At 38.8% G+C, this 18,197-nt stretch overlaps 1 protein-coding gene across 1 annotated transcript in view; it reads left to right on the plus strand.

Annotated features, from left to right (window-relative positions):
• Positions 1-18,197, plus strand: part of LOC116993230 (rho GTPase-activating protein 42-like) — a 149,997-nt gene that overhangs the window by 111,688 nt on the left and 20,112 nt on the right. The window contains 7 exon segments of the mRNA XM_033053639.1: positions 5,938-6,042; positions 9,170-9,299; positions 11,099-11,199; positions 13,406-13,515; positions 14,280-14,358; positions 15,226-15,265; positions 16,748-16,810. Of these exon segments, the coding sequence (XP_032909530.1) occupies positions 5,938-6,042; positions 9,170-9,299; positions 11,099-11,199; positions 13,406-13,515; positions 14,280-14,358; positions 15,226-15,265; positions 16,748-16,810 (628 nt within the window).

The following is an 18,197-nucleotide window of genomic DNA, read 5'->3' on the forward strand; positions in this document are numbered from 1 at the left end:
AGCTCTGATGGTTGTGGGTCATTCTAGTGTATGGGCTACCAGTGCCTCTGATATATCAGCACAGTGTCACATCTTCAAATAATTCTCAGTCTGACATCTTGCTAACAGACTCACTGAAGGAAAGTTTAACAAAATAAATCCGTTAGTGGAGTGAAGGAGGAAATTGGTGATACCCATGCAAAAGAAGGATAAGTTTGTGACATGAGAATAGAACTTAAAAAGCAAATGATCTGTTGAACATCCTTTCAAGACCTTCAGTTTTTTTATGCCAAAGGATAAAGACAATCTGAAAAGCAAAGTGGGAGAAGTAACCTAGCAAAAATTGCCATGTAGGTTACAGCTAGGACAGTGGAAGTCAGTAACCACTGAGTGTGTTCTCTTCTGGAGAAGACTTGGGAAAGATTTTAAGGTACAGATGCTAATGACTCATCCAGTGAATAGAAGATTATAATATTTAGAGTAGATTTTTGCAGCTGCTTCTCAGACCCTGGGTTTCTCTTTGTTTTCTGAATCTTGATCAAAGTGGTTGCTAATGTGTACTAGTGTGAGTAACTGACATATTCCTATTTGCAATCCTCCCAGGTCTTGATTTTTCCAAGAAAAATCCTCAGGTTTTTGTGCAGATAATGAATTTAAACTTTTTCTGAAGGACAAATTAGTGTTCAGATTTGCAGCTGGATAAACAATAACGCAAAATAAGTGGCGATAAACTGTATTGCTAGCTTTTCTCTTGTGATCCTGAAGAAGTTAGTCCAAGCAAACAGTGCTTTCTGCGGGTGTTATGCTTGCTAAAACAATGCAAACACTTCCCTAAAGTTCTACTTTGTCCTTTGGTGGTGCCAGGACTTCCTTGTCCTGTAGAAATCAGGGCACAAAGTTCATAAGCAGTAAACTATCTGAAATGTGAGGGGTGGTCGGTTAAATGTTTATTTAAAGAGAAGGAAAAAAGAACAGCCAACCAAAAAACGCTGCCTGTAATTGCGTGAATTTCCATGAGAGTGGACATTAAATTTGAATTTCCTTTTCTTGCATTTTCTATATTATTAACTAAGTTCACTTTAATCTGAAGAATAAGCACTATACTCGTATAAATAAAATGAAAACAAGGAGACAGGGACTTCTGGCTGATGTGCTGCAGGCCAAAGGTTAAATTCCTCCCCTATCCGAAACCTAAGTACAGTCTTCTTCCTGTGAGAATGAAATGACCAGGCAGTCCTGAGGTCAGCAGCTCTGCATAAAAATAAATAAAGTCTCAAGAAGTAGTTGGATTTTGTTTCGGGTTCTGTGTTGAAATCCTCATGGCTCTGGTGTGCTGAGTAGTTCTGTATTATGGAGATCAGACCTCAGTCTTTACTGATGTGACTGATTAGATACTCAGAATGAGGTAACTGTAAGACATTCATTAAAATGAAAAATTGTTGATATGAAAACATCAGGCATTTTTTGTGATATGTGATGAAATAAACTACCTCTTTATGTGGGAATACCACCTCAAAATACATTCTGAAAATTTTCTTTGAAAGGAGAAGGGGCTGATTTTCTATTTTTTTAATTTTTTTTGTTTGATTTAATACTAATGTTTTTTAAATTTTGAACCTGCTTTTAGCAGGCTAATACTAGTAGTAGTAGCAGTGCTAGTTCTGATGCCAGCAAAAAGAAAACCCCACTCTAAGCATAAGCTTAGGGCAAAAGACCTTGGCTTTTAAATCTCTTCCATACAATGCTATGTCTGTACCTGTTGTAATGGAAATGATTCTGGAGATGCCTTAGTAGCACAGGTCCATTGGGCACGGGGCATTTTCTGATCCCTGTTTTTCCTCTGCTAATGACACGTACTTTGAAGTGAATACCATCCTCAGTGTCACATATCAGCATAGAGCTTAAATATGCTGATCTAGGACTTGCATAATACTTTTTTTAATTCCTGTTTCTCTGAGTGCTCAGAGCGTGTTTAACCAGGAAAGACTCAAGGCCAGATCCTCTGCAATGCACAACTGCCAGAATACCTGAGAAGTACTTTAAATGAAATGAATTCAGATTTTTCTCATTTCTTTGGGGTTTATTGGGATTTTTTTTTGCTGCTGTTGTATTTTTCTTTCTGATAAATTCAGCTTTGCTGCCATCTTGTGTTGTGTATTTTCCTTGGTATTTTTCAGTGTACTTTGTAAAAGCATTTTGTATGATGTAAAGTGTTTTTCTTCAAGCATTGAAGATGAAATTTATAATTTATTCTCCCAAAATGCTCTTTAAACTTATCTTTAAAGTCAGGAATAACCTGACATACTGAAACCTTGTCCCACTAGTTCTTTATTGTAATTTTGGTGTGCGTTAGTGTGGTGATCTGACTGCAGTTTTGCTGAGTGTTACTCCTGCACTTTGTCTTCAGCTGAAAGGGGCGGGTGTAGCAGCAGGCTCCTGCTTGCAGATTATGTTAATCCACACATTATTTTACCTGGACCAAGACAAAGCAAGCACCGGAGTAGTTGTGCTGCAGGACCTGAAGGAACTGTAGCTGGGGACACTGATGAGTACAGTAATTTCACGATCATAAGCCGCACCTGATTATAAACCATACTTTTGTTTGCATCGCACTTTCACAAAGTTGCCAATTAGTAACAGAATCGCGGGATCGCGGGGCTTACTGGCAGGTGCTGACCTTGGAAACATTATTTCCAAGTGGAAAAAGATACAGACAATAGCTGTGGCAGTGTACCCTGCAAGTTTTATTAACAAGCGGAAAAAGATACGAACAATAGTGTGGTCATTTTACAAGCATTTCCAACGAATCCGCATTGCCTTTAAACAGCCGCTCAGCTGGGCAGCCCCACAGCTGCCCGGGCAGGCGGGGAGCTGGGCAGCCGGGGAGCCGCGCAGCCGCACAAGACTGAAAACACCGAAAAAATTCAGAGAACTATCATGGGCTCGGATCGGCGGCGCGCCCCACCACCGGGGCTGCGCAGACTCTGGCTCGGCTCAGGGCTGCTGTGGACTCTCACTTCCGGGTTGGAAAATTTCTGAACATCGTTCATGTATAAGCCGCTCCAGAGTACAAGCCACACTTCCGGGTACGGACCGAAACTTTAGTCAAAATGGTGAGGCTTATAATCGTGAAATTACTGTAACTGAATCTAGAGTGTGAGAATGGGCTTCACATAACTGGAGCAAAAGCAGAGCTCTAGTTGTAATTTGCATATTTAGTACTTTATTCATAAAAAGGAGACTACAGTAATTTCACGAATACAAGCCGCACTGTTTTGACCAAAATTTTGCTCCCATACCGGGAATGCGGCTAATATGCAGGTGCGGCCAATATGTGAATAATTTTCTGACATTTTCAACCCTGGGAGTGCAAACCAAGTCAGTGCAAACTGCAAAGTCGAGCTCCTGCCAGTAAAACCCAGCGTTTAAGCGGTTGTTACAAACAGGTGACTCTGTTGCGCGGCAGGTGGAGCTGCTCTGTGCAGGCAGCACAGGGGGTGGGGAAGGCGGGGCAGCTCCCTCCTGCTGGCCCCACGGCTCGGGGGAAGGCGGGCAGCTCTCTCCTGCTGGTCCTGAGGCTCGAGGGAAGGCGGGTAGCTCTCTCCTGCTGGCCCCGAGGCTCGGGGGAAGGCGGAGCAGCTCTCTCCTGCTGACCCCGAGGCTCGGGGGAAGGCGGGGCAGCTCTCTCCTGCTGGCCCCATGGCTCGGAGGAGGCAGGGGCTCCCTCCTGCTTGGCCCCACGACTTGGGGGGCTCCTGTCCCCGCGTGCTGCCACCGCGGGAGCAGGCAGGCTACATCCCCGGCTCCCATGGCCGCCGCAGGTTCCGGCGGGCTCTGTGCCCCCCCTGCCGCCGAGCGGCAGCGCCGGGCCCGGGTGACCGAGCCCAGCAGTGGCGGCAGCCGGCCCCGAGCATCCCCGCCAAGCGGCAGCGCTGAGCTGGGCCACCCAGCCATGTCGGCAGCCCTGAGCCTGCACAGCCTGAGCCGAACCAGTAAACCCCGCCCTGCTGCGATTCTGTTACTATTTGGCAACTTTGTTGCACGCGGGTCCTCGCTGTGAACGACAGAGCGGCTTATACTCGGGTGCGGCTTATTTATGGACAAAAACCAAAATGTTTGCCAACACCTGGCGATGCAGCTTATACTCAGTGCGGCTTGTATTCGTGAATTTACTGTAATTTTCTTTCTTTTCCTTTAAGTAGTTATTTCCAGAATTACAGAAATAGAATTACAGTCTATAATTTCAGAAAATTATAGAAACCTTTCTATCTGTTCGCAATATTGGAAGTTTTTAAGATAAACTATTGTATTTGGACCTTCCTCAGAAACACTTGAATAATCAGTTGAATAATGATAATATTTTCAGGGTCCAGCTGAGGTATTGATTTCAGCTGGACAGATGAATCATGTTAAGCCGAGATTGATTTATACAAGATGTGGGGCCTTCCATTTGAGACTGCATTGCCTTCGTTGTTTGATGGTGGAATATGGTTCAGGAGTTCACATCCGGTGTAGAGGCCCCCACAATAACTTGCTTTTATGTCCAAGGATCTTCTCAGTTCTTCAGGCTCTGTGATTGGCTCACTGGACAGCTGTGGGCTTGCACCATCTCTGCCTGAGGCCAGGGTTTCATCTGATCTTGCAATACCAGTAAAAACCAAGGGCAGAGTCCTTCTCCCAGCCATACTTTGTATTTGTGCCCGCACTGATGGTCTGCTCACCTCCAGCTGCTTTAACTTACTCATGCAGCAAAAGACCGACAGGTAAATGGGCTCTCTGTAGTCTCATAGAGAGTAATGGGAGAGAGGAGGCAGAACAATTTAGCTACAATTCTTCAAGTAAAGCTGAGAGTAAATTTAAAGAAAATATAAGCACAGTTAAAACTACATCTTTACATTATTCCACTTACAGTAATCTATGGTACTGGTAGCACAAAGCAAGCACATTAAATATGAACAATGGCATTTTTGTTGCCTGAGTCTAGACTACCTCAGTAGTCAATGAAGAGAGATAAATGTTTCCATTGGATCATTCATCCCATCCTGAGAGAGAAGTCTGAAAAACAAAAAATAATTATGCTCTGGAATACCTGTGGTTCTTTACTGAGTCAGAAGACAGCCTGGACAGCCAGTTACTTAACCCAGATGATAATGGTGTAATATACCAAGGCATATCTTTTCTTATTGTTAAAACTTCTGTTATTGTAAAACCAAATTAATTCCCCCTTTTTTTTTTTGTTTTCTTCACTTTTTTTTTGTAAGCTAAATTATATGTATACATAGAAAGCAGCCCATGATAAGAAATTAAATGCTTGTTATTTAACAGCAGGTAGGGTGACTTACAGCAATGTCAAAACACTTTTAAAATTTAAAGCAGAATAAGTTAGAAGGCTTTTAAGAGATGTCAGGAATGCATTAATTCAAGAGCTAAAATCTAGTTGCATATTTTGCTACTTGAACATTGGTTTAAAGCAAGCTTTAAAAGGACTTTTCAACTAGATATATGCAGACTACTGTGGTTCTGTTGGAGTCAATCACAGACATACCAGATAGAGTTTGCATTTTGTTCAGAGCAGGAAGAAATAGTCTGGGTTTCTTGTGTTGTGCTAACCTATCCAAAACATACTTTCTAGAGTCTCATTTGTGGAAAATAGGTCATAGCCCAAGCAATTACTATGAAGAAGGTGAAAAAATATTTTGAAGAAAAAGCACTTGAACTCTGAAATTTTAAACATGGAAAATGCACACCAGCAAAGACGAAATATTGGATAAAATGACTAGGACAATGAATTAAATTCTTATGGAAATTACAACTTTATGACACAAAACCATGTGTAACATTTCTTTCTTAAGGTCTCATCATTAATTCCTTCTCAGCAAAACTTTGCTTTTGAATGTAAAAGCACAGAGTGTTCCAGGAGTTAAAAATGTATAATACCTCTCAATTTTACCTTTTCAGCTCTTGGCCTTTCTTCAAGGATTATTTACATTTTACCATGAAGGATATGAACTGGCTCAGGAGTTTGCGCCATACAAGCAGCAACTGCAGTTCAATTTGCAGAATGTAAGGATGATTTGTATTTACGTAATTTAATTTTTTATTTGCTCATTAGAAAACATAGTGGTCCAGACAGATTTAAACTTGTATTAAAGCTTTCTTGAGAATGAGGCCTGTCTTCTGGGCTAAGTGGAGGTACCAAAATGCTATAGAACAGTTTGTCCTGCTGTCTTCTGACTTCCCACTGTATATAAAGCATACTTGGGAAGCCATTCTCTGGCTGTTCTCTATAATGTTAAAGAATAGCACAGACCTTTCTCCATTGTGAACAGCTCTCAGGAACGTTAAATTTCACCAGAAGAGAGAATCTCTTTTTTGTGTAGTTACACTCAACTGAGCAGATGGATCTTTTGCTGTAGATTGGTCAGGGTTTGATAGTCAAAGCCATACAAGATCCCATTCTGGGCACAAACTGCCCAAAAAATTTTCATAGCTATCAGAGATAACTATAATGCATTTAATCAATGTACTTTTCCACTCATCATAACTGCTCTATACAGGTGTATATTTGTTCCACTGTGTAATTCAGATATTACACTTCGAAGGACATACAAGTAAGTAGGTACAAAATACCTATACACGCTTTGCTTTTAAGGCAAAAATTGAACTTCAACATGTCAATATTGGAGGAGCCCTACATATTTCCTGACAACTAACATCGAAGTCCAGAACAAAATTTTTACAAAAGTCTGTTTCATTCTTTGAAGAAAAGAGGCACATCTGTCAAATTTTTGTAACTCCATCTTCCCTTTTACATCTGTTGTTCATATATAGAGATCCTGTTTTAAATGGTGCTTGAGGAAATAAAACTAACCTTACTAGATGATTAACCTTTTTCTTTTTGGATCAAAATGCAAATGCTGGGAGTCTGTAGAGCATCCCAGTTGCTTGTCCTTTCAAATTTTGTGTTTTCTACGTTGTTTGCTACTAAGACACTTTCATATAACGACACAAGGGGTCAGTGTTGTTGCACAGCAGTTTCACTGAAAGAGTGAAAAATCTACTTCAGTCCAGAGATTTATTTATTTTAATATGGCAAGTTCTGAGAGAAGCAGGAGCTCACAACACAGACCAAAACTGGCATTGTAAGTAATAATATATTTCTTCTATGCATTTCTCTACAGAAACAAAACTATTAAAGCTTTTTTTTTCTAATTTCAGTGTTAATTAAGAAATAGTTAAATGTAATGTTTTCTAAATATTATGTCAGCACACCTTGAAGTCATAAATTAATTATAGAGGTAGAGGGAGAAGTGAAGTTTGGCAGAAGGATCAATGTATTTTTTTTTAAATTATATATCAGAAAAAATATATAAAGATACAGTGAAGATCAGTATGTCACTCACTTGTGTTACACAGTAGTATAAATTCTGGCTCCAGATCTAGATCTACAGCTTCACACAGCCAGCTGGGTTCTCTATGTATTTGTCATTCAGAGCATCATCCACAATCAGATTGAAGTGAAATCATTTCTATAGGTAAAGACAAACAGAGGACAGGGAGAAGTGCATTCAAGCTGTCTGTAGCTATAAAAATTACTCCTCTCCGCTTCACTGTGTGTTCAGGTCTTGAAGAATAGTTGACCTGAACTGCTGTTTCTATTCTTAAAAATGGGCTACAGATTAGAGTGGGAGCAGTAACAGCTGTAGAAGAGTAGTAGCAGACCAACAGCTCTTAACAGGTCACCATGTTCTAACATGACCTGTTGTCCCTTTAAGTGTCTCAACTGGCCTGTGGCATACTTTGTGTGTCCATTTGGCTTTGGTTTCTGTGATTTGATTCAAAGACCTGGCTGCTTATAAGTAGCAATTAAAAATTTAATAGATGGAGACAAGCTCTTAAAGTGGGGATGTTCCTTCAATGGCATGTCCTTCTTGAACATCTTAAAATGACCTCTCTTAAATTTGGTCTGAACTGATACTTCTTCTGAAATATGTAATCTGAAAAGTTCAGATTTGAATTTTGCCTCCCTCTCTAATAATAGTGTTTGTCTTCAAGACCAAGATTAAGCATGTATACTCTTATACTATTGTACAACTAACTACACAAATGGCCTGTGAAAAAGGGGAAGTATTCACTGGTGTACAAAATCCTGAGAGTATCTTTCTGACTAGTGAGTATTCAAGTCCATAGATGACTCTGTAGAAACATTACAAAAATCTTCATTCTTTTATTTAACCTATAGGAACAGACTGTTCAAGTTCTGATATTTAATCAATCAAAGCTGTAGCATCTCACAATAATTCTCTTCTGCTATCCCATGCTAGGTGCATGGAGGGAAACCCTAGCCTCACTGAATTCACTAGAAAACGTAGCCATTTATATACATATACATAACAAAATACTGAGTACCATAATTGTTTACTTTGTTACATGCCTGGTTACACACATGATATTTAGGACAGACACAGTTCTTCCATGTGTTCGGCATAGTTCTGCCACTTGTGAGCTGTTTCTTACCTCCCATTTTTTATACTGAACTATGAGGTTTGCCAAGTCAAAACTTGTTCATGACAGTGCCATTAACCTGACTATTCCAAAGCAGCAGCACATGTAGAATCACTGTAGATATGGAAACACAGAAAATTTGTCTCTTCCATATGTGTAGAAACTGCAGCTGTCCTGACTCATTAACCTGGCTTTAACTCAAACTAGTGTTTTTTGCACTGTACTTAAAGTGCTTCAGGGGGTCTTCCTGCTTCAGTTTTAGGGCTAAGTTGTTAGTAGCTTCTAGTTTAGCCAGGCATCTGTCTGAGAATCCCAGAGTGTACAGAGAGAAAACCTGTATCTGTCTGCAAAATACTGTATAAGCATACCTAAAGATATGAAATGACCTCCTGTCTGAGGTTAGTGACCTGCAGAAAGAAGAATGGTGCTATTCTCAGCTGTTTTCCTTACATTTGCACGCCTGAGTTGAATTCTTCATTACTGTGTTATTCCTAAGCTTCTAGCAGTGAAGAGTACTATTCTTTATTGTTTTTTCCCTTTCCCCCCCTTTTATGTCTCTGGGAAATACTTTTGTTGGTCTCCAATACAGTCTCCTTGGCATTATTTGTACTTAGTTGTTCGTCGTTGTTTTAGTACTTGCATGAGTTAATGTGGGGTTTTATTTGTTTCCTTTTCTGGGTATTAGACTCGGAATAACTTTGAAAGCACTAGGCAGGAAGTGGAGAGACTCATGCAAAGAATGAAATCAGCCAACCAAGATTACAGACCACCAAGTCAATGGACAATGGAAGGCTATCTCTATGTGCAGGAGAAACGTAAGTACAAGGAAGGTCTGTGCTGTTGTTTGCTCCAGTGGTTGTCTGGTGGCAACTTCTGCTCTGGCTGGCTGCCCTGCACCTTGCTGCAAACTCCCAGCACTCTGCTTTGGCTCCCTTCTGTGTCCTGTACTTTCCCTACCTAAACAGGACCTTTAGTTCAGCCTTCAGGAGCATCTTGTACCAGAGACCTCCACTGACCCAGCCACCTTAAATGAACATGTATTTAATGGAAATCAAAGAAAAGGTCATCTAAGTACCATCTCACCATAGTTAACCACAGCCAGTTTTATCCTCAGTAGCACTGCAAGTTTTAAGAACACAGTCTGTTTTTTAATTGATTAATAATCGTAAAAGAAATCTGTGTTAAGTGGAAATTACACTGAGCCGTGCTATTGGGGGAGGGAGAAAAGGAGTGAAGCACCAGGCACATGCTGTGCTTCATTAAATAGTGAGAGGCCAGCTTGACATCATCTTACTGAAAAGAAATTTTTATTCTGGAGTAATAGGGTCTGTAATCACTGTGTAGTAGGAAAGGTACTAGTTGTATAATTCCTTGTGCAAGTTTCCTTGCCTACAACCCTTATCCTATAGGTTCTTGCCTAATTGTGAGCAACTGGGTTAAATGTTTACTATTCTTGAGACTAAATTCTATATATATTTATTACTGATATGCATGGTGGTAAATATAGGGTTTTTTTAAAGAATGGCACTAGGCCATACATTGTTTTCTTTCAGATGGATGGCCAAGAGTAACAAGCTTAAAGTTGCAACACAGGTGTCTGGCTACAATTTTCTAATGAAAAAAGGCAACTTCCTAACTCATCTAAAATTGCTTGGAGAGTCCTCATCTGTCTTATAATATGCTAAAAGAGATAATGAATTGCCATCAGAGGAAAAATTGATCCTGAATAATTATATATTTTTTATGCTAAGTGAAAATAACTTATATAGGAGTAGAACAGCTAACTTCTGAGGGTACATAACCATTTGAATTTTCAATTCATGACTTTACTTTCTTCCAGAACACAGGCAATAGGAGAGCTTTCCCAAAGTCAGCGTAACAGGCCGTGTAAATTTCCACAACTGTGTTTCTGGATTGACAGACATCCAACTTACATGGCTGTTTCAATCTCTCATATAACCACCACCTTTGTGGGTACATTAAAAAACAAAACCTTTGTATCTGTAGTAAAACTACTAGGGGTTTTTTTTCAACATTTTTATTTAATTCTTCACATTAAAAAAAAAATCCTAAACACAAACCCATTAAAATACTTTTTTAAAAGTCAAGGCTCTTTCTTTTTGTCTCAGTTTTAGACAGGACAGGGTTAATTTTTGCAGTAGGTAGGAGTTGGGCATGACTAGGTCATCATTTTCTGGGGATAGGGGAAGGGATCCTTTCTGGGTCCCAAACGTGACAGAGGGAGAGCTCAGGTATTGTCAAGGTGTCTCCATGGGGTGAGCACTCACATGTGAATCATTTACCTCTTGTACAGACTGTTATTGATATTGTTTCTGCTACTGTTTGTTTTCTTATTTCATTGCTGTCTCCAGAAATTTTTCTTATCTCAACCCTTAATCTTTACCCTTTATGCCTCCAATTCTCTCCAGCCCACAGGAGAGAGAGGGGAAGGATGGGGGAGTGAGCGGTGCATGGTTTGGAGTGTTTTGTTAGGAGCACTAAATTGGGGAATACCATTCCTTAACCATAACATATTTTAAAAAGAAGTAATGTTTCATTTTTCTATAATAGTGGTATAATGACAATTACTTTTGATACTATCTCTCTATTCCAGGACCCCTTGGATTTACATGGGTAAAACATTACTGCACTTATGACAAAGGAACAAAAACTTTTACAATGAGTATAGCTGAAACAAAATCTGGTGGAAAAGTGGTGAGTTACATGTACATGAACACATTCATGAGCTGTATATTCCATTTTTTTATTAAGCATTTAAGAACTGCTGAAAGAAAAAATACAAACAGATAAGGCTGTTTTCGAAGATGAAGCTGTGAATGTATCATATAGCATGCATAAATGTTTAAGTAATATTTCTTTTAAAACATGTTTAAACCACATATTAAACCACTTCTCTAATGTGGCTTTTGTAAATGCATATGAAATTTATCACATTTGCACATAATCATAGAATGGAAGAGGTTTGGAAGGGGGCTCTGGGGATCTCTAACATTAGCTCAATTCAGAGTCAACCAGAACAGGTTGGTAAGCTCCGTGTCCAGTCAGGTTTTAGATACCTCCAAGGATGGAGCCCTCTATGAGCGACCTGTTCCAGTGTTCAACCAACAAAAAAACTTTTGCTAAAGTTCAAATGAAATTACTTGTATTTGAGTTTGTGCCCATTGCCTCTTGCCCTTCCATTGGGCACCATTGAAACAAATCTGACATAGTCTACTTACCTTTCCATGAGGTATCTGTAGATCAGTCACTGATGTCATCCCTCTTCTCCAGACCAAACAGTCTCAGCTCTCAGCTTCTCCTCATATGACAGGTTACAGGATCATCAAGGCTGGAGAAGACCTTCAAAGTCATCTAGTCCAAAGATCAGTGTAGCCCCACCATAATCACCCCTAAACCATATCCCCAGGTGCCACATCTGGACTCTTCTTGTACACTTTCAGACATGGTGACTCTACCTGGTTAACTTATTTCAATGCCTAGCCCTCTTCCAGTGAAAATTTTGTTTTTAATATCTAATCTGAACCTCCCTTGTCACAACTTAAAGCTTCTCCCTCATGTTCTTTCACTTAAGACATGGCAGAAGAGACTGGCCTTCACTAAAGCCTCCTTTCAGGTAGTTGTGCTCCAAGTCCTTAATCACCTAGGTAGCCTTTAACTGGACTTGTTCTAACACATCACTGCCTCTTTTGTACCAGGGAGCCCAGCACTGGGCACAGCATTTCAGGTGTCCCTCACCAATGCTGAATGGAGGCTGAGGATCTCTTTCCTCCACTTGCAGGCAGTACCCTGTCTAATGCATCCCAGGAGGCTGGTGGCCTTCTTTGCAGCAAATCACATTGCTGGCTCATGGTCACTTTGTTGCCCACCAGAACCTGAAATTCCTTTTCTGCCAAGCTTCATCCTGTCCTGGTTCCTGAGCTTATTGACAGTATTGACCCCATGGGCATATTACCAGTGCCTGGCTGCAGCTGGATTTCTGTTGTGAGCTCAGCAGTTCAGGCAGTGTTCAGTCCACCTGACCATCTCACTCATATTTCACCTGTACTTGTCTATGAGGTTGTAGTAGGATGTAGTGTTGAAAGCATGGCTAAAGTTGAGATAAACAATATTCATTGTTCTTCCATTGCACACTGAGCCATCCAACACATGGTAGAGGGCTATCAGGTTGATCCTGTGTGATTTTTCCTTTATTAAAATCCTGCTAACTGCTTCCAGTCACCTTTCTGCCCTTAATATATTTGGAAATGCTTTCCATGATTATTCACTTCATCACCTTCCCAGGGATAATGGTGATGCAGACTGGCCTATAGTTCCTCATAAGATGTGAGGCCTCAAGTAGCATCAGGGGAGGTAAGTATTACAGAAAATTTCTTCACTGAAAGGGTTGTCAAGCATTGGAACAGTCTGCCAGGGAAGTGGTTGAGTCACCAACCCTGGAAGTGTTTAAAAGGTGTGTAGATGCTTTAATTGTGACCTTTTCCAACCTGAATAGTTCTATGATTCTGTCTCCTTCTCCTTGCGTTTTTTGAAGACAGGAGTGACATTTGCTTCCTCACAAATTCTTCAGAATCCACAGGTGTGTCAGCCTTGCCAGCATTATAGGGAGGTCTCATGATTGTGGTGGCCAGAACTGGGAGTTAGTCAGCTTTATTCTTCAGAAAACTTTATCTGCATGTGAGACTTGGCAGGGAATTTTCTGAAATATAGTTATGAAGTAACAAATATATGACAAAGTTATTAATGGTAATCTTAATATGCATAAAAATACTGTATATATACCTACATAATTTAATCCCTATGTTAAGACATGTCCTTTGGACTGCTCATGCTGTTAAATTTAAGATGAAGCCAAGGTATGTAAGTGTATTGCCTGTGCTAATTCCATTTTGTTGTTTTGTAGAATGGCCTTGTCACAAGCTCACCAGAAATGTTCAAGCTAAAATCTTGCATCAGGAGAAAGACAGATTCAATTGACAAACGTTTCTGTTTCGATATTGAAGTATTTGAGAGGTTTGTTTCCATAGTGCTAACAATTTGAAAATAATTGCAACCAATAGATAATAATCACTTCTGTAATAAGAACACATGTATACCAATATATTTGTATACAGATACACTAGGCTTTCAAAACTTAGTACTTCTTTGTTCAAACCTGGTTTTCTAATTCAATTCACTACACAGCATATGTGCTGTCTTTACTACATGATGTTTGCATGCAGATACAACATGGATTCCAAAAACTGACTATCCTCTCTTAGAAACAGATCATAAATATTTTTATAAATATTTTATAAATACTTGTTAATAAGAATATTCTGTAGAAATCTCTATTACTTTCAGAAACGTAGTACTTTTTCCCTTGAAAATTACATCTACAATTTTGTTCCATTTACTCCTGGATATTATAATTATATTAGATACATGAGAATAGATTTCCTGTATTTAAGACACAGGTATGCAGTATTTTCTATAAGTATTTTTTTCTAGTCTTGGGAATAAAGAGAAATATTGAATTAATTTTTGTGTTAAAATATGATAAATAGCCTGACTTTTGTAGTTGTTCTCTTAAAAATGTTTTATGACTGTCACCAAACTTTTAAAATAACACATGTGTTTTATAATTAGCTCAAAATTATTCTGTTATATCAGAAGCTGTCAACTTTCTCTAACTTCTGTCTGTCTTTTATATATTCACATCGTTATGCATGTGGATTCTGACTTTGGGTGCCTTTGAGAAAAACAGTAACTTTAGTGAATGTGTATGTTTTTGACAGACCTGGGATCATCACACTGCAAGCTTTTTCAGAATCCAACCGGAAACTTTGGCTTGAAGCTATGGATGGAAAGGAACCAGTAAGGATTTTTTTAATTTTCATTTTACAGTTTTCTGGATCACATATTACAGAAAGAAGCTAGTATACATTTCATATACTCTTTTGCCATACCGAAAAATAGAGTTCTTTTCTTTTCTTTGTGAGACACTAATGCAAGTACATAGTGAAGATAACTACAAAGTAGAAAAGTAGATCTATTAATTTAAGCCTACGTTTATGTATATCATTATATTATGTTAGGATATTTAAAGTAATAATATTTTAAGTAATATGATAGCATGTGGTTTAATGGGATTCACAGTTCAGGTAACGTGTGAAGTGTTTTTTATTACAGTGGTAAAGAACAACCATGTTTTGGGCAGTTTCACAGAGTAAACAATTAGTACCATCTCAAAAGGCATTGCAGAGAGCAGAAACACGTGTTGAAGGCTAATAAGAGACAGGCTTGTCTGAGTTTTCTTCTCACTATTTGTGTACTCTTAAAGTAGTCACTGAGTGAGGGTGATGTCACACCTGTATCTGATAAGAAAAGAATGGTTGATCAGTTTTATAAACTCGATGAGTGCTTTTACATGCTTCTTGTTTGTCTGAACCAGTGCAAGCTGTTGTGAAATTTAACCCTTTTGGACACAGTAAATCTGATTTGTAATGCATTAGTTGCATTATGGTAGCACAGAGCTGTTAACCCATCTGTGTTCTGGAGCAGTAAATGTAAAAAGATCCTGAAAGGCAAGGCTGGGATTTCCCTATCACCAGTCAAGTACACAGCATGTTGCAGCTGCTTACAAACTTGTCAATAAAGTATTATTATTGAAAAACTTATCAATAAAGCGCAAACATTGCATTGTTCAGTTGTTTTTTATTTTTGTTTGCTTGTTTTTTACAGATCTACACATTGCCAGCCATTATTAGCAAGAAGGAAGAAAGTAAGCTCTTTGAGTTCCCATATCTTGCTGGATTTCTGTCATATTACGTTTCTTGATATATGTGTGGGAGAAAGGGATTATTTTATATTTTATTTCTATTACCGTGAAATAACTTTGTTGGATATCTAAATGTTGTCTGGCACAACTTGAGGCCATTTCCTCTTGTCCTATTGCTTGTTACTTGGGAGAAGAGGCTGACCCCACCTGGCCACCCCCTCCTTTCAGGCAGCTGTAGAGTGATAAGGTCCCCTCTGAGCCTCCTTTTCTCCAGGCTGAACACCCCCAGCTCCCTCAGCTGCCCTCACAGCACTTGTGCCCCACACCTTTCCCCAGCTCCTTGCCCTTCTCTGGACTAACTCCAGCCCCTCAATGTCTTTCTTGCAGTGAGGGGCCCAGAACTGAGCACAGGATTGGAACTGTGGCCTCAGCAGTGCCCAGCACAGGGGGAGGTCACTGCCCTGCTCCTGCTGGCCACACCACTGCTGATCCAGGCCAGGATGCCATTGGCCTTCTTGGCCACCTGGGCACACCCTGGATCATGTTCAGTTGCTGTTTGCCAGCACCCCAGGTCCTTTCCTGCCAGGCAGCTTTCCAGCCTCTCTTCTCCCAGCCTGTAGCACTGCCTGAGGTTGCTGTGACCCAAGTGAAGCACTTGACCTTTTTGAACCACATCTGTTTTAGTTATATGTGTATGTTAAGTATATGTTTAGGTGCATATACATCTGTTGGATATACACTGAGTAAAAAAATTAGTGTATTTAAAGATTTGTGTGCATAATTGTGTTAACACTGTAGTCACACATTTGTTATTATCATATTACATTAACAAAAATATGTAAAAATAATTTAAATAATATATCTCAGAGAAAGAGATTTGTAAAATTTGGACATACATCTTCTATGGAGCTATATTTGAGACTCTGAAATTCTGACATTTAAGCCACCGTCTCTTCTTTTGTATGATGATGTTTATTTTAATAGTTAGAAATATGCTGATTCAAGATCTTTATTTAGCTAGTTAGAGCAGTGGGTATTGAAGATGCAACATTAATGAGAAATACCTTCACTTGGAAATAAGATGGCTAATTAAACTTAGTAACAAGGATTGTTCTCCTTCATTACCATTTTATGAGTGATTATGTGCACATGCAAGGAACAAAAATATTATTGTACTAAAAACAATGAATATATTCTCATCATAATGTAAGTCCTGGACTCTTAAAAGCATTTTGCTCAGCAGCTTTCAACTATATCTCTAGAGGGGCTACTGACTGCTGAGAAAGACAAGTTTCTAACGGTACAGAATGACTCCAAGTTGGGTGTGAATGCTATGGTTGTATTTACAAAGACCTTATTATAGAACAAGTATTGTAATGTTATGCATAACGTATATTAGCCCTCCTTGACTAGTGTGTGAGTGTAGCTAAACAGAAGACTTTGTATATTGATGTTGGAAAGTAATTACCCCTTTTTTTTTCATAGTGTTCTTAAATGAAGCAGGTTTCAACTTCGTGAAGAAATGTATTCATGCTGTAGAAACAAGAGGTGTGTATTAAACCACAAATAAGGTATTAGATTGTTGTGACTTTTTTTCTAAAATCCAACTTTTTTAATTCTTCATGTTTTACATCTGTGCTTTCAAGTACATCTATTATTTGGCTTGGATTTCTCATATTTTATCTGGATGCTTTACACTCCTAATTGTTGTCTTCAGTTCCAACAACAATTCTTAACAAATAATTTAAGTGAGAATTTTAAACTTTTTCTGTAATTTCTTGTTGATCAGACTGCTTAACATACAATTGCACACATCTTTAGTCTTTTATTAATCTGATTTTTTGCAGAGTATTACTCCAATCATGTTATTCACTAATGTTGTACGTTGTTGGTTTGGTTTTTTTTTAGTGTTTAACAGCATTTAATGTTTAGCCACACTCATTTTTGTTAGTGGGAATGTAAAAGTAGTAGTAATCACTCTGCTGATGAGGTGGTTTCTAGCAACTCAAAATAAGTTTTAAATGGAGAGTTATGGCTGTATAAAATGATATAGCCTTTTCATGAGCCCTCAGTGTGCAGATCTCTTCTAATCCAAATGTGGTCTCTCTGTGCAACTTTGAACTCAACTTGAATTCAGCTTAGCAGCCAGCAATGTTTTCATTGTTGAGTCACTGCTGACTCAGAGCTTGCATTATTTTCTGGGGCAGGGAGGGTAAAAGAAGGTTTCAAAACAAAACACCTAGGTTATCTTAGTGAGATTAGATTCAGGAATGTTGTTTTCAAAGGAAAAGTAGACAAGTTTTAAATGTTAAGGCTTGAAGTGGGGAGAATGGAATACATTTAAGCCCTGCTGATTTTTAAAGGCAGGTAAAAATAATCAAGTATGAATTAATCAAATACTGTATTCTGAATGTCACTCTTTATTTGTTATTATTATCTGTGCTATTAGAAAAGGCCTGGAAATTTTAACTGGCAATATAAATTCTCAATTGATGTGTTACAACAATATGCAGTATATATTTTTGTTTTCATATAAACGTCAATCACTTCTTATTTGAAAGAGATGATTATCTAAGCAAAAATAGATGCATAGTAATTCCACTAACATCTAATCAATATAAACTTGATGATGTGTAATGTGTTTTAAGACTGCTTGTGGGTCTTATTTTTTACTTTTCCTAGCCATCACCTTGTTGTTTGCTAACATGGGTCATTTCTATGCAGAAGGGTTCTGTAAAATTATGCTTAGGATGTAGTATGATGTGGACTCAGTGGAATAAATTTCTAAATATCCCATAAGAGATTGCAGTGGGGTAAAGCAGTACTTAAGAATGTAATGGTGCAGTTTTCCGTAAATACATCTAGATGTTTTGAAAACACATACCAAGAATGCATCAACATATATTGAAATAACCATATATTCATTATTTTAATT

This window comes from Catharus ustulatus, chromosome 2, assembly GCF_009819885.2.
Source record: "Catharus ustulatus isolate bCatUst1 chromosome 2, bCatUst1.pri.v2, whole genome shotgun sequence".
Classification (NCBI taxonomy): domain Eukaryota; kingdom Metazoa; phylum Chordata; class Aves; order Passeriformes; family Turdidae; genus Catharus; species Catharus ustulatus.